This window comes from Melitaea cinxia, chromosome 22, assembly GCF_905220565.1.
Source record: "Melitaea cinxia chromosome 22, ilMelCinx1.1, whole genome shotgun sequence".
Lineage (NCBI taxonomy): Eukaryota > Metazoa > Arthropoda > Insecta > Lepidoptera > Nymphalidae > Melitaea > Melitaea cinxia.
In genome coordinates this window covers 4525161-4543500 of record NC_059415.1, presented here as the reverse complement: position 1 = coordinate 4543500, position 18340 = coordinate 4525161, and the positions used below count along the sequence as shown (strand labels likewise).

The 18340-nt window shown below is 31.8% G+C and overlaps 1 protein-coding gene across 1 annotated transcript; it reads right to left on the bottom strand.

Moving 5' to 3' along the window:
* Positions 1-570: 570 nt before the first annotated feature.
* Positions 571-17178, bottom strand: LOC123664407. The gene is made up of 16 exons (XM_045598952.1): positions 16759-17178; positions 16435-16582; positions 15747-15876; positions 14577-14752; positions 14303-14474; positions 13095-13226; positions 12656-12661; positions 11043-11162; positions 9166-9291; positions 8298-8392; positions 6846-6920; positions 6069-6147; positions 4534-4614; positions 3388-3470; positions 2729-2834; positions 571-2123 (listed from the first exon to the last, which is right to left on the bottom strand). The coding sequence occupies exons 1-16, from the start codon at positions 17043-17045 to the stop codon at positions 1486-1488; spliced, it is 2454 nt and encodes an 817-aa protein (XP_045454908.1). The 5' UTR covers positions 17046-17178; the 3' UTR covers positions 571-1485.
* Between the last annotated feature and the right edge of the window lie 1162 nt (positions 17179-18340).

Below are 18340 nucleotides of genomic sequence, written 5' to 3'. Positions count from 1 at the left end.
AAACCACCCAAGATATGATGGCACAAATTTTGACGAGTTATGTATAATATGGATCAACCCTTCGCTAGATTATCAACGATCTACCCATTAATGTTTTGGAAGACAGTTTTGATTGTGAATAAAGATGTATGTATGTATGTATGTGTGTACTAGAGGTACTCTCTTCTCTCTTGGAATTTAAGAAAAAAATTGTTTAACCCTGTATATTTCGATCGTTAAAATTATCACCGTTGACTATTTTTAGAACGATCAAAATAAAAAATGTAATCTTTACAGATTGTTACGGACAAGAGCACTATTTGCACCTTACACCCATTTTGTTTAACTTTCTTTTACTACGAAAAATCCTTAAGTATCGGAACAATTTTAAATATATTTTATAATTTAGTCCGAATTAAAATATCTAAGAGACTCGGAAGGCTAATTTTAAAACCTATTTACTTTTGTATTTAATACTCTAAGCTTGGTCTGAATTATTCAAGATTTTCAACCATTTTGTTTAAAAATAAATCATGGGTATCATTTAAAGTGACTTGTACAACTCACAAATTAATAAATTAAAATCGTAAGAAGGAATATAACGCTATTTATTTATGTATATTTCATTCAAGTTGTTGTACTCAATTAAACTGTAACTATAATAATATATAAATAAATTATTATGTATTCTGTCGTAATACATTTTTTTTTTTTTTTTTTCATTTTTTGGTGGGACTTTAGGCTGAAAGTGTAGATTTTTCACATATATTTTTATATTAAATAATACCATTAGTCATGTTATAAATATATTAATCTAATAATATATCTTGTTCAGATTTTTAATAGGACCATTTCTGTAAAAAATAATTTAAAAGATAATTTAGATGATTATTCTTCCTTAATCTTACCAGTTAAAATATTGACATGTTTTCTTTTTTTATAAAAATATAACTTAGCCCATACAACAAATTTTACAACGACCATTTGTTTTAATAAAGGAAAAAGACCAGAAATACCTACTTTTGCCAGTATTTATAATAAAACTATATCCAACATTATCTATAACATAATTTTATTATTTTTTTTTTCTATAGGGGATACTCGAATAAAATATCAATAAAACCTACAAAAACAAACCGTCCGTAATAAAAACAAAATACGACATACTTATATTTTAATTTTAATAATGTGCATAACTCTGAAAATAAAAACAAGCCAAATTTTTTTCTTCTACATATCGACAAAATAAAACTTATTACACATATATTTAAATCCCTAAACTAGTCTTACAGTTAAAATAGAGGCTCTAACGAGACCGGACAAAACAATTTGTCAATTGACGAATCCGTTTGTCACAAAGTTAAAATTCATGTAAAAGTCGAAATACATATGCGACATATTTTTATACAGTTTTGGTAGGCGAAAAACGAACTCGAAATCTTTAATTCATTTGTCCAGTAGCGTCGTCACTATAAATAATAACTCTCTGGCTAACACTTAACACAATCACCAAAACCTCTGTGGTCTAGGACCCATCCATCTATTTGGAGGTCTGGGACCGTTTCTAGGCCAAAACTGGGGATTAAAGTTCGGTCTGAAATTAGTCCGAGGATCCCAATTCCTAGGAAACCTGTGATTCATGAACCTAGGTCTCTGCCATTCGGTCGGGCCATCTTTTGGAAATTCAGGATAGTCTGGAGGCGATGGGTTTCTTTGAACGTCCAAACTTCTGGTTCTCAAATCCTCTTCATATGGACTATCTGTTGAATTATTCTCTACCTTATCTTGAAAACCAGGTCTTTCTTGAAACCCAGTTTTCTGGAAATTTGGAGGAGGTTTCTGGTAGTCATTGTTATCTTCAAAGGCCGGCTTTTGGAAGTTTGGAATACTCTGAAACGTTGTCGCTGGCATGTTGTACTTTAGACCAGTTGGCATATTGTCAAAGGGATTTGACATAGGAGTAGTTACGACGGGGGCAGTGTGCGGACCATCCGTGCTTCTTATGTTTGGTTTATTGGTATTTATCTGAATATTTACATGGTTTTTATCAGTGTGAGTCTTGTCATCGCCTCCGACTAAAACCTTGTTGTTGTTGAAACTGTTACGACGATGTTCGTTCGGATTTTGATTGGGGTACATACCTTCTGAAATAAAAAGATATTTTTTTCAGAATTACTTACATTTTAAAAACGATAATATATAACATAGAAATAAAAACAATTTAAATCATATCCTTAGCAATAAATTTATATTTACATTTCTACAAATCCATTTAGAAACAAATATGAGTTTAAGAACTAATTCTACATTTATTATTCGTTAAATTGGTCTTCGGAGTAACAAAAATCATATTTCAGAGCGTAGAGAGCTGAGGTGAAGACACTTAAATATTTTCCAAATGTTTGTACTTACAAATAGAAGCTGAGATAGTTTACTAAGATCTCGACATAATAGAAAATATATGTATGTATCTATCCGCCTCATAGGTGGACCAATATTAAATTTTAAAAGAGGATTTTGCTCTATAGTGAAACATTAACATCATAATTCTGTACTAACATTAAAAACCATTTGATTGTTATCCATAATCCCTGCGCCTACTAGAGCGATTTTAATAATTTCGTTATCATTATAATACTACATTATGTACACAAAACATAGGCCGTACAATATCAAGCTAACATAACAGCGCAACAGTAGATGAAACCAAAGGGCTGTTAGGATGTTAGTAAGTATAAGTAAATCTTACGTTGTTCCTCGTCCTCAGACAGATCCATATCTACGCTTTCCACAATATCTGTGGGTGGCACCATGGGAGGCGCCATCGGAGTTACTAATTGAGGTACTCTGTAATCCTAGCAAAATAATTTACATGGTAAGAGCCAAACACGATAAATCTATACATAAACACATAACATACAAACATATTTTGAAACAAAAAAAAGCTGAAAAAAAACATCTGTTTGTATGAAATATAGATTATTTTTATTTTTTATTTATAGAGCAGTAGTTAAACAACAAAACAAATCAACGAATGAGTGTCTATTACTTTATAATACGGCCATGTGACAATCGGATAGGCAAACAAACATACAGATAGCTAAGACATAGTTTAATATGGAACTTTAAAAACTAGAAGCTTAACAAAATGCCAATAAGTTTGTTAAGTATTGTTAAGTTTGCAATATATAGATTTATTATATAGATATATTATATAAATATATTTGAATTATTATCAAACAGATTAAAAGTACTGTAAATTAAGTTAACGTAACGTAACAAGCAGTAGGTATGTGTTTTAAATTGAAATGTCACAAATTCAATTTTTTAAAATTGCATACTTCTCTTTCTTTCCCATGTATTTGTTATTAAAAAAAAAAAAACATTACCCTCGCGTTTTAAACTTACTTGATCCACACCGACTGGTCTAGGTACAGCTTGAGGCGTCGCAGGCTGATGAGTCAACGATATAAGATTCCTGTGATCAACATCTGTAAATAATAACAATAATAGTTATAATAAAAAAACATACTTGTCACACTTACACATGGAACTACTTAATATAAATAATATAACATCTTATATAATTTACCATGCTTCGCAAATAAGAGAGAGAATAAAAAATAATAATTCTAATTAATAATACGTAAACGATTAAAACATCTAAAGCATAAAAATAAAATCGTACTACCCACATTTTCAACATAAAATTTTTCTATTATCGGCGTTATAGGACACATAAATGTGAGACAAATTTATATATAAAAAAAATACATAAGCACATAAAAACCTAATTAGCAATTATATAAATATGGAAGATAATTTATACAATCTATGCAATAAAGTTAACTTTAATTTGAAATTTAAACAAAGCAGTAAAATGATCCCAAAAAAAAAACTGAAGCTTTAGACTTGTTCCATATTTTTTTCATTGATGTCTTATATCGCCAATATATGCGGAATTTACCGCTTACCTTCAAGTGGTCCGTCCGTCTGATCTTTTATGAATAGAAAACGGTACCTATTAATTATTATTTATCTATACCAACAGAATAAAAAGGAATTTTAATTTCTTGACTTGATAGTATTAGACTTAAAGGTAAAAACCTTTATAGGTTACGACTTAATGTTTGTTAAGCTCACGTTTACACAGTGGGAGCAGTATAGACCTGGGCTAATCGACATAGTCTCAAATTTTACGCGAATGTAGGGAAACGATCAATATTCTTGAAATATCAAACAATTCTAAAAAACTAAACTTACTCTTGTTATACTATATTACGCGTAACACAAAGAGCTCTAATGATATTAAAGAGGCATAAACTAAGAAAATAGCGCGCATATCCATATCATAAAGCATTTATTTTAATCGTATTAAACTCATTTCAAAATTAATAAAAAATGGCCACAAAGACTTTTGGGAATCATTTTTTGTTTTCAGTTAATTTACTGCAAAGGGTTTTCAGTTTAATTTTAAAATAAATAATGGTCAGTATTGTACATGGGTAGACAGTTTGTAGTTACAAAGTAGTCGGTAGTTAGATAGCAGTTTACCTTGATGTGTTGTATGTCTCACGGGAGCTACGACGGGAGGGGGTAAAGTCGGTAGTAATCTGTGATCCACGTCTTCAATATCTAAAACACATTTATCAATTTCTTAGAATGAAGAATATAAAATAAGAAACAGCATTAGAATACTTTTATATTAAATTTTAATATTATTACTTGTAAAAATTAAAGTTGGCTATATTGCATAATACCGTCCTTAGAGATTTTTTTTTCCATCGATATCATCTTCCTGCCCTTATCCCACTTATGTAGGATCGGCACAACATGTTTTCCTCTTCCATTCCTCTCTATTATTCGTCACTTCAGTGCTTACTCCTTTCTTTCTCATATCCACACTCACACAATCCATCCATTGCTTTTTCGGTCTGCCGATCGCTCTTCGCCCTTCGACATTCATCCCTAACATTCTTTTACCAACATAGCGTTCATCCCTACTCATTACATGCCCATACCACGCTAACCTATTGCTCCTCATTTTCTCTATCACGGGTGCTACTTTCAAACTTCCCCTTATATACTCATTTCTAATCCGATCTTTCCTCGTTACTTCCATCGATACCACCACCATATATGAATCAGAAATCTAATCTCTAATATTGCCAAATAAAATATTTACACAACAGAAAACCGATTATAAATTTACGTAAATTTATAACAAATATATCTATTTTGAGGTTACAGCTGAAACGCTTTACAAGCAAAAAATTGTATGCCAGTATTTCGGCAGATGCGCGTGCTTTGAAATTGTTCATACTCAGCACACAATAGTCGACACAATTATAACTAGTCACCTAGTGGTCGAAATTCGACCATAATTCATTTAAATTATAAGTGTGAACATTATATTATATCTGATATCAATTATGAGGTCGTTAAATGTGAGGCATTCGTTGTTATTATTATTATTATTATTATTAACTAGATATTTTATGTATATGTGTATGTATGAAGTATTTTTTTTTTTTTGTATTTTTTGAGTAGGAAACGAAAATGCATCATGTTTGTATGCATAATGTTTTATTTACAAATCGACACCAACAATTTATACTACGCCAACTCGAATTTTCGATAAGTTGGTTTTCTTAATGCAACTTGAATAAATTTGTTTTTTTTTTTTTGTAATAATAAAAATTGTGAAATATCAATGAATAAATTAACTATTAAAGATACCAAATTTCAAATAAGTTTCTTAATTAATATAAAAGGTATCACGTTTTCCCTTTTATAAGCCTCGATTGTAAAGTTCACTTTTATGAGTTAACTTAGTATAAATTGCTGGTGTAAAATTATACGGATAATTGCGATGTTGCAACTACTTTTTCAATGCATATTTTCATATTTCTAAAGGTTGTCTGGAAGAGATCGCTACTGATCGCGATAAGACTGCCTTTGTACATTACTAACTCTATGTGTAAATAACTGTTTTATGTCATTTTTTTTCCAAGTGGTGTGCAATAAAGTTTATTCTATTCTAATTCAAAGGCAAGTAATATAGAAAAAAAATATATATGTATACTCACGTCCTAAGACCGGCAGTATGGGAGGTGGAGGGGGCGGCGGTAGCAAACCACGGTGGTCGACATCAACTTGCGGAATCTCCTAATTATTACCATTTGTTTGATAAATCTACAAACTATATAGCTTATTCGAATCGAGAAAATTACATAATGGCTGGATAAAAGAATTATTTACAACTGAATAAAAACAAAAACGATTTATATATATTTTAAAATTAAATTAAATGAACAAAAATCAACAATATATCTATATGTCATTCGATTAATAGAAGGACATAATCTAAGCTTACATATAGTGACAAATAAGGTATAAAGTATGTGATTTCAAGTCTAAAATATTTATAATAGATATATTAAAATAAACTCGTTAGTGCTGCACTCATTTCATATTTTCAGAATTTTATAATATTACATTTACATTTGGGAATCGCACTGATATCAAAATTCAAAAATCATGAAATTCGTATTACTTGTAATATCCGCTCGGTGTAGTAGTGACAGCAGTCGCCTAAAACAGCGACGGTTTGCGGGTTCGATTCCCGCTCGGGGTGGATATTTGTATTTGTACAAATATTTATTTTCGGTTTGGATGTCTGTCGGTCCCGGTTATTATCATGTACGTTTGATGGCGATCGTTACTCATAGTAGGGAACATATCCGCCAACCTGCTTTGGAGCAGCGTGATGGATTGAGCTCTGATCCTTCTCCTACATGGGGAAAGTAGCCCATGCCCAGCAGTGGGACGTCACAGACTGAATGCAGTCAAGTGCAGTAGTGTACCTGTCGCTGTGTCTCGACGCGAGTCGCGGCCGGCGGAGACTCCGGGGTCTCCACGAAACGTCCGCTCGGCAGAGTCTGAGTACACAAACGTTATTGGCAACTAATACAGCCTACTTATATTAGGCTAGTCATTTCACCGACCAGCCATGACTACATCAAGCTTATTTTTTTTTTTATTTGTTCAAAATACAAAAAACACATAGTTAAAACTTATACATAAGCCTGCCACGAAAACTCACAAGAGCTTATCCGGACAAGCCGCCGCGTCGCATATCATATTATCATATGATATTTTTAACGTACCGTACCATGTTATAGCCATTAAATTTAAACTAAGGTAATTAGCAAAATTTTGTAACTATTAAACGCTTAAAAATTTTAGTAAATGTTCTTTTAGTGATCTTCTATATTTTCGTTTGTCCAGGTATAACTCTCGTAGGTCTTCGGGAAGTTCCTTAACAAATGCAGGTATAATAGTGTTTAACATTCTAGCTCCGTAAAAATTCCTAGAATTCAGCACAACAAATTTTTTTGAGTTTTGGATATTTCTTGGGGTATTGGGTCTACATTTTTCGATTAATAAAGAAGGAAACTTTGATATTTACAATTTTGCAAGATATCTTAATAATATACATTCCTTCTGTACGTGTTATTCATCTAATTTCTGAGAATTAAAAAAAAGATTAATGAAGTGAATAGTCACAAATAGATTTTTATATCACGTACATTTTTTTTTAAATTATAACTAGGTCGACAAACATGCGTACGGTTCACGTGATGCTAAGCGATTACCGTAGCTTAGACGCCTGCAACACCAGAAGCATCGTAAACGTGTTGTCGACTTTATCCACTATCAGGAGTCCCCCCCCCCCCGCCCCTCAGGAGCTCTGGTCACCTTACTCACCAACAGGAACACAATACTGCTTGAAAACAGCATTATTTAGCTGTGATCTTCTGTAAGGTCGAGGTACTAACCCAGTCGGGCTGCTCCATATTTTGAGCCCTACCTCAGTTAATACATATGTATATTGCTCACCACGATACATACTTTATGATATTTACTATATATATTGTTATTTAACGACATCTCTAGTGTAATGGTGCGTGTGCCGTGTCGGCGGCGCCTAAACACCGACGGTCGCAGGTTCGATACCCGCTCGGGGTGGATATTTGTGTTTACACAAATACTTATTTTTGATCTGGTTGTTAGTCCTTGTGCGTCTCCACACCGTGCCTCGGAGGGCACGTTAAGCCGTCGGTCCCGGTTGTTATGGTGAACATCTGATAGCGATCGTTACTCATAGTAGGGAAGATATCCGCCAACCCGCAGCAGGAACCTGGAGCAGCGTGGTGGATTAAGCTCTGATCCTTATCCTACATGGAAAAAGAGGCCTGGGCCCAGCAATGGGATATTACAGGCTGAAGTGTAAGTATATATTCTAATTTACTCACAACAGGGGGGACAGGAGCCACGTTCCAGTTAGCGTTGTTCCACTGCGTGTTCGTGAGTGCTTCCGGTAAATATGGCAATTCCGGTTCGTCTGGAACTAAAAGTTTTTCATTAAATTTAAGTGGAAAAAAGAAAATATTACAAGATATATAAGCTCTCAGCGTTAATAATTGGTAGATATTAACGCATTACGTAGTTTCATAAATAAAAACATGATTCATGATTCGTTCATTTTCTTAGTAGTAAACTATTTTGACCGTGAAGCTTTTATTATTAATGTTTCAAATATAGTTTAGGTGTTTGGCTTTTATATAACGTCCATTAAGGGAAAATCCTACCATTTTACGACAACCACCTTGGCGGATTTTGCTAAACACACAATAACGGCGATCGCGGGTTTGATTTCTGCTCGAAGTACCCACTACGAGCATTGACATAGTACAAATATTCGTTTCCAGTCTGTTCATCTGTGATTGTAGGCAAAAATGGCGTGAACTCAAGATCCCTAAAGTAATTTTTTAAGATTTTGGACAATGTCACAAGCGTACTGCCCACCTGGTGGCAAACGGTTACCGTAGCTTATAGACGCCTGCAACACCAGAAGCATCGCGAGCGCGTTGCTGACCCTATCCCCAATCCCCCCAGGAGCTCTGGCCACCTTACTCACTAACAAGAACACAACACTGCTTGAAGACAGTATTATTTAACTGTTATCTTCAGTAAGGTCGAGGTACTTCCCCAGTCGGGCTGCTCCATATTTTGAGCAAGAAATTTCCTATTGTGCCCTACCTCAGTTAAACCCTACTTCCAGCTTCGATAAAAGTAAAAAATTGCATATCTCTGCCAATATATTTTACAGATAACACTTACTAGTTATAGTCTTCATAGTGCCATAGAAAGACGTCGGCGGCGCTGGATTCCCAGTACTGTCCGGGGTGAGTAAATCTAAACCGGGCAAAGTGTCTTGCGACTTTTGGGATATGTGTGCACTTGTCGCTGTAAAAATGAAACAATACGTTTCCTATATACACATAATAGATAAACAATTATAGACCTGAAGTAGTCAAAATTAAAATAAACATTATTTCTTTTGAAGTAGGCTTCAAAAGCACATTTGAGTCGTAAAATTAGTTAGGTTCTATTTTGGTTATATTTAATAATTCTTCGGACTTTGTTTAAAATTTAAATCAATATTAATCTCATCAATGCATTAATGGAATATATTAAACTTTTTAAATATAAGAGGCATAACATATGCATGTGGTTAGTTTAATATATTTTAAATGTTTTTATTCACTTACAGAATTTACTAATATATTAATAAAAAATCCAGAACACAAGTTAAATATTTATTATCAATCGCACACGGTTTACAGTTCATAATCATCTGACATGCAAGTGGTGAATACAAATCACTTTCAAATACACAAAACAATTTCAAGGATCAATTACTTTGTGGTAAACAGGATAAAAATATTGTATTGAATCCAAAAATACTTGACATTTTGGTAAGGTTAAATGTAATTTTTTCCTATAAAACTAATACCATAATCTTGAAATTCAAATTTTAATAGCTGATATGACAAAAGAATATTTAATCGAATAATGGTTACTTTGGTACTAGCGATAAAAATAACTAATTTAGTATAATTAGAAAATGTATTTTATAAACGAGTGTCTTATAAATTATACTCTAGGCATTTTCAACTGCTCTTTTTGTAAACTGTTGGTCAAAAAATAGTTTGTAAATAAATAGGATTATTACTTGTAACTACGTTCTATTTATTATTGCCATACTAATGAATTATCGAGCCATTGATATTCGATAAAATAGCAATGTATATCTACTTTTTTATATTTATTATGTGATATGGAAATTACTAATTACAGTATCCACTTTAAAAGCGATGATATTCTAGTTATAAATGGATTCAGCATGATAATTACCAAAGCGATTTTTTTTTTAATTATTGAAATATTATCATATAAAAATTATTTTATATTTCACAAACACACTGTAAAAAGTTCAACTGAATCATGCCAAAGCTGTACACTGTTACATGTTAAATATTGTATGTCATCTTTTTTTCTAACGACATTAATTACATGTCGGATCATTGTGTTGTGGCCAGAACGAAATACTCATTACACATTGGATGTAACTTGACGATGTATAGCCTAAAACGCGGCGAAATATCGGCAGATCCATAATAATTAAAATTTGAAAAAGTCCATTTATTGTTGTAAATAGACTACTACACTACTTCTTAAAAATGTCTCAATTCAATCACGAAACATTTGACTGTGAGTGCAATTTAAAATGTCACTACGTAGATAATTTCCATTCTGCTTTTGACGTGACAACGTCTAATAAATCGATGAACGCCGGCTGCATGCACGAAAACGGATGACTCATTTTAGTTGCGTTCATTGCACACTTGCGCCACATCTATCTCTCTTCCACTCGATTGGCCATGCGTCCGAGGATATGTTTTGTTATGACATTGTCACGTTAAACTATCGTCCGTAAACCAACTTTACAGACAACCAATTGTATTTTCTTTATTGAAATAATGTTATAAATTTTATGTTAATTTTACTCAATTTAAAAAACGACAACTGTATATTTACGCCATTTCAATGTGGCCAACTAATTGATCCGTCATATAAGAATGATATCTACATATTTGGACTGTGTATGAGATATAAAAAATCATGCAAATAAGCAGTCCTTTTTTTCTTTGTACCTGAATTATTTTCAGAAGAAGTTGAATTATTATCGAGCGGGTCGAAATTCTTCAAAATATCACCAATATCGAAATCTGGATTACCATCAGATCTCGAATTTATTACCTCAATTTTATTAGCTGTAAATTGTTAAAACTATTTTGGAGAAAACACTTTAAGGACTAAATATAAACACACACTGTACTACGTTCTATCTACACATAAATTAATTAAAAAAAAAAATAACATCACTGTTAAAATTTAATAATTTGAGTAAAGGTTTCAATGATAGGTTTAAAAAAGTGGATACTATAACATCGTGTATAAAATTTTATTAAATAATAAAAAATAAATTAATAAATTAAATATATTAATTGATAAAATCGGTAGCAAATATGCTGTGTGGTTACGGCATTAAGAATATAGCCACCCCCTCTCTTCCCGTGGGTGTCGTAAGAGGCGACTAAGGGATAACACAGTTCCACTACCACCTTGGAACTTAAAAAGCCGACCGCTAACGGGATAACTATTAAACTGCTGGCTCTCAAACACACAGGCCGAAGACGGGTAGCAAGTGTCTTCGGTGCGACAAAGCCAGCCCTGCGGTCACCAACCCACCTGCCCAGCGTGGTGACTATCGGCATAACACACGAATTCACGCCATTTTTGGCGCGAACTTGTGGAGGCCTATGTCCAACAGTGGACTGCAATAGGATGAAGTGAAGTAGCAAATATACAAAATACAAGTATTTAATAAATTGCAGTTTAAATGTAATAATGCAGTTTTAATGTTTAAATTATATGATTTTTTTTTTTGGTGTGTACATGTTAGTATGTTTTATTAACTGGTATACCTTGTCGGTTGCTTAATGGAACGCACCCAAACTACTATCGAGACAGATTAAAAAAATAAATTCTTTTTTAGTAATAAAAAATAGCCAGACCAGAATTTTTTTAGGCAACCCATTTTTTATATATTATCTGATATACTAAATTTATTATAAAATATGTTTCATTCTATTATCGGCTCGGTAGAGATCGACTTAGGTTAGATCTCATCTATCCAAAGGATCTCAGACCAAGTATTTTTTTTATTTTATGCATGTTACTTCAGAACATATACTAGGTAAACCGATTTTGATGATTTTTTTAATAGGAAGCCGATGTTTGTCTTATGCTAATGTAGGTCACATTTAATTTTGATCGAGAGCTGATGACTACTTTTTGAGTAATCTTTGATAGCGCGTATTTATTTGAGTTTTTTTTTTTTCGACTCAACATTTTAGGTGTACTAATTTTGATGACTTGTTTTAATCGAAAGCTGATGTTTGTCTTGTGGTCCCGTTTAAATTTGACTGAAATCTGACGACTACTTTTCGAGTGAATGTATCTACGTTGTATTACTTGTCGATATAATTAAAGTCGGTTTTTTTTTTTTTCGTTTGCGATCAAAATAATTATTTTTATTTTTTTAGCGTCACAATTAATAGCGTTATTTATTAATAGAGCAGCGATTTGTTTGAAAACTACCTTTGTAATTGTTTGATTGTGTGCTCTGTTCGCAACCTTTAAATAAATCCATTTAATTATTTTAAATTTTACTTTGTTTCAATATAATACTTTGATACTGTGCTCGAGTCTACTGCATAAAACCGTCCACTGAAGTTCAACTGAAGTCGATGAAATGTGAACCATTGTATACTAATGAATACTGAACGAATACTGACTTCATATTGGAACTATTAATTTTCGTTGTAACATATTATTAAAGTTATATATGTGCATTTTAAAGGTAAAATCAAATACCTTTTCACACATGAAAAGTATTTGTCAATGTAATTTATTCAAAATACAAAATAATACTAAACTTTTAGAATGCCGAGTTTCATTTGATATTGACTATACTGTGTTACTTCGACGAGCGTAGATTAATAAAATAAAAATGTTTTTTATAAGTACATGGACAGCAGCGCGCTATAAAAGGAGCTAAATGGTTTTCTATAATCCAAATATATTTTTATGTAAGAATTATAAATAAGATAAGTAAAAAAATAATTCTAACAACTTACCACTGAGATCCAAATCTGTATCATTGAATATTGCCAAAGGATTGTCGGATGTTAGGAAGGAAGACAGACCAAGATTGTAGAGAGACCCATCAGCTGACAGAGATGTATTGAATGTCTGGTCTATGTTATATGATACTGAAACAATTAATAAATAAATATCTATAGCATATACAATTATACACAGTTGTCTGTTCCTATGGTAAACAAATTAATTCTTGTGTTATAGGTACCTGACTGGTAGATACTTTTATTTTTCGATAAGCATACAAAAAATAATACATATATAAATAAATATATATATAAATAAATATATATATATATATATATATATTACACCCAGACAGGAATCAGGGTGGGTACCGCTCCCACAACCCCCGGACCAGAAAGCAGGGTCACTACAAACTGCGCCAATGGGCTAGTCAAGCAAAAAATAAAATAAATCTGAGAAGTTTACCTCTCAGTTTTTCTTATATTTAATTTAATCCACTTCAAGGTTTACCATAACAGGGATGATACCGGAGAGTGACATACTTTTTGTGAACTGTATAAATCATGTCGTTATTTAGGTACAAAATAGGTTTACAACTGAATTTACACTATCATATCATATATATATCATATATATCTATTATAGTTTAGAAACGATATACAGTAAACATGGTTTTTTTTACGACGACGATACGATTAGGTCGGCAAACTAGCGTACAGCCCTGCTGATAGTAAGCAAAGACTGTTGCCTATGGATGCCTGCAAAGCCAGGAACATTACAAGCACTTTACAGACCCTATCTCTGTGACCCTCTCTAGCTCTAGCTACTGTACTCACCACAAGAACACATTATACTTGACAGCAGTGTTACTTAGCTGTGATCTTCTGAAAGGTTAATGTACTTCAAGGACTACTTCAGATTTGAACAGGATATATCCTGCTATGCCCTGCTAAACTAAGTACCCCTTGCTTGTATTCACACAGTATGTACCCCTCAGAGAGCATATAAAGCTGGTCTCGGTTGTTATCACAGACAATAGTATTTATTACTGATAGTACGGAATATATCCGACAGCCTGCAGTGGGATAGCGTGGTGTATAAAGCTTCAACCCTTCTCCTAAGAGGAGAAAGAGGTCTCTGCCCAGCAGTGGGATGTTACAGGCTGAATCGTATTGTAGTATTATATATTCAGTTTGCCACGTAGCAATAGTAACATATTTACCATCTTCCTCTGCAGTGTCAGGAGCCGGCAGATCCAGGTCTTCATCGGGACCTGGTGAAGGCACGTCTTCATCTCTCTGGGGGGGCGATGGCGCTGCACTTGGCAGGGTCGTTATCAACTCATCTAGTTTACGTTTTAATGCTCGTACTCGGGCACCAAAGTTTTTGTATGCCTGTTTAAAAACAACTCTTTTTAAAAGATAATAATAAATAGCGATAAGTTAGATGAATATAAACAAATAAATAAAAAGAAAATAAATATTAAATTTACTTACATATGCAACAACTTTGACTTCACCTCGCTGTGTGGAATAATATTGATTAGCAGAAGTAAGCAATGCTAATAAGGCCTCCCTAGCGACCAATTCCCTCTGTAACGCTTGAGTGTAGCGTTCAACGCACGCTATACCTTCGTTCAATTCTTTTTCCACATCATCCTTGTGACTCCTATCTGTGAAAAATAATTGATTAGTATAGATTCCTACAATAAATGGTTAATTAAATTTATTTTATTAATTTATGTCTCGTATATCGACACCAGCAATTTACACTAAGCTAACTCATAAAAGTGAACTTTACAATGGAGGCTTATAAAAGGGAAAACGTGATACCTTTTATATTAATTAAGAAACTTATTTGAAATTTGGTATCTTTCTTAGTTAATTTATTAATTGCAATTTCACGATCTTGTTATTACATATAAAAACACATTTTATTAAGTTTGCATTTAAAAAACCAACTTATCAAAAATTCGAGTTAGCGTAGTATAAATTGTTGGTGTAGATATGTAACTTTCACTTTTTTATTTAGTAAAAAAAATTGTAGAAAGTACCAGTCCAATTGATTTGACATTTTTAAAATGGGAGCATTTTGTAATATAACAAGTAATCAGGAATAAAAAAAAAATTGAGTATAAGCAGGCAAATATGAATAGAATGGCTCAATATTTTTTTATAGAATATAATTTATTTCAACCTCTAAAAGAATATATCTCTTGCACGAGTTATTTAAAATAGAATAGAAATATTACTTTCTTAAAAGATTATATTGCTACAAAATTTTGTTGTTTAATTATGACTAATGTTTTGTTTGATTTCATTTATCGTTTTTTTTTTTAAAGTATTATAAGACTGTAAATGGTTCATATAGAATAAAATTTAGAATTAATCCAGATTATTTTATAACCTAGCTGCTGGATTCAATATTAAAGTGAGCATTTATTATAAAAATAAAAAATAAAACATTTTTTAATATCATATTAAAAATCCATCGTTCCAGCGAATATTAAAAAGTGTTTAGCATTCCTTAATGTTTGGATAACACAAAAATAAATAATACTAATAAAAAAAATAAAAATTAGGAAAATGAAACCGTTCCGGCAACGTTATGATAATTTTAAACGTCACACATTTTTGACAGTACATAAGTTTGTACATATTATTCACCTTTTAAATTAGCGCATAGTGCATCCGCATCAGACAATTCTAGATGATTTTCATGTATATATTTTAATTTTAATTGTGTGTCCGCTTCTAAAACTGTACATTGCTTTATTTTATTCACTAACTGCTGAGGCTGAAAGGTACAATATATATTAATTAATCACAAAATTTAACAATAATTATTAAACTTAAGCATTGAACAAATCAAATATGCATTCATTATTGGTATGAAAAAAAATCATTTTTTTTTTTAATTAAAAAAATATATAAGCGAATAATATAGGGACAATTATTTAAATAGTCAAAACCAATTATGGGAGGCTTTACTGCTACATATTTTAATATTAAGTTGAATATATAAAAATCACCTTTTTAAATTTAGCTTATTTTCAATGAATATCCATTAAGCATGAATTAAAATATATATAAAAATGTGCATACTTTGCATTTAAAAATCTAAAAATCTGCTAACATTCACATAACCTATGCATACATAATGTCATTTCATCTTTTAGGTAATCAAAGTTATGCATTACACCCACTAAAAAATATGAAAAGCAAACTTTTTGCAGTGTTAAATTCTTTATACAAAAAAAAAAAAAAAAAAAAACATTACTTCAAATCTCATTTCAATTAAAAAAAAAAGTGAAAATAATTAAGTTATAAATTAAAATATTATAATCATACTTACTTGAAAATCCAATGGATCATCATCAGTCTTTTTTATAGCTCCAGCACTGAGCAAGCCAGTTAGATCTGATAAAAATTCATCATCATAAACAGACCTTTGCTCCCATATTTTGAATATACGTAATATCTTCGATCTAACTTTTTCATCTCTAAAATATAAAGGAAATTTATTTCTTCAAATCTGATACAGAAGATGCTATAAATTAGTGTAGTTAGTGTTTTATATATTTTATACTGCATGAGCACATATTTTTATGAAATAAATGTACATTACGTATGTCTCAAATATAACTTAATATGCTTGTTTATATTAGTTCTAACTAACCTGACTAAAGGTGTCGCTTTTTGTAAATTAAGACCCCAGCTTTCAACAAACTCGTAATTCTTCCGTTTACTATACTGGATAACATCATTCGCTAAATAAAATAGTACAAGTCGCTGTTCCACCTTCACCCTTTTCAACACATTTAACCAACTAGAAACAATCTTCTTATGGTAAAGCCTCTGCTTCAAACACCAAGCAGATAATGACTGAATACTCTCTTGAGTATCTTTTAGCTGCGTTAGCTTCTTTTCGAATGCTAAAGTATTAAATTCTTCGGTCTCTCCCATTGTTGTGATAGCGAAAAGGATCAACACATCACTTATTCAACACATACATGTGATAAAACACGACTTGTTTTACACAAATCTTGTCAGTACATTCCGGTAAATGTAAAATATATTCAACTCAAACACTATTAGTAATACACAATTTATTTACACACCTTTAAAAATTATAATCAGAAATACCGCGTTATTTTAGTGCTATCCTATACGATAGTATTTATGGGGTATTTATAATACTGTCATTATATAGATAATCTTATACATGATAATTGAATGTTACGACTTGAAAAGAATTCTTTTTAAGTCTATTTACGTATAGAAACATTAATTAATAAGTATATTTCCTAATAAAACAACCGCCATTTTCTATAGAAATAGAGCTGTTAGCTAGGCATGTCGATTTGGAATCGATTAAACGAAAAATCGATTCCTCAGACCACATAAATCGATTTCTAAACAATATATTGTATTGAATCGATTCAGTGAATCGATATTTCACCGCTGAAAATTGAAATTCGATTTTTTCTGTTTTGGTAAAAACTATAAAATTATTTACAATTAGATGAATGTACTCGTGATTCTCTACTTATCACTATGTTTACCCAATAGCCGTGATGTATCATAGTCTTCTATACAGGTCAAGAAACTAAGCCCAATTTAAATGGTGAGAGATTAGTACAATACTGTCATAACTTTTCGTTCGCGTCATCGCCGCTGTACGTCACTGCTATGTTTGTGTGCAGTCACGTGGTGTGGTGATGTCGCTAGATTTTAATTGGTTATATTGATTGACATTTTATTGTAATTAGTTATATTATTTTAAAACATAAATGCGTGATATCTGATGTGTGGCAGAAAAAGAGACAAAATGCTATTATGTCTTTTTTGCACAGCACACCCAGCGTACGTCATGCCTCTGGTGGCTGTAAAGCATTAAGCGGACATATTCCCACTACTGTAGTTACCCGACCTGTGCATAAAAATGTGATGAGTATCAAAGGACCATCTATTCCTTGTGAGTGTCTTTTTTCAATTGCTAGCAATACCGCAAGTGATGAGCGTAACCGCTTTGGACCCAAGTAAACTTGACGGACTGTTGTTTTTCAAAGGTTTAGATTTTACGCATTGTGAACTAAAAACTATGTTATCTATTTAACCGACTTTAAAAAAGGAAGAGGTTACTCAATTCGACTGTATATATATATATATATATATATATATATATATATATATATATATATATATATATATATATATATATAATGTTTTATTTTTAATTATTCTTGTATATTATGAAC

What these genes read in the sequence shown, in the direction of transcription:
- LOC123664407 (XM_045598952.1), bottom strand. Translation starts at nt 17,045, where the DNA reads ATGGGAGAGACCGAAGAATTTAATACTTTAGCATTCGAAAAGAAGCTA. An exon ending in ATGATCCATTGGATTTTCAA is followed by an intron (nt 15,877 to 16,434) that starts GTAAGTATGATT and finishes TGTACCTTTCAG; the next exon opens with CCTCAGCAGTTAGTGAATAA. An exon ending in ACTATGCGCTAATTTAAAAG is followed by an intron (nt 14,753 to 15,746) that starts GTGAATAATATG and finishes TATTTTTCACAG; the next exon opens with ATAGGAGTCACAAGGATGAT.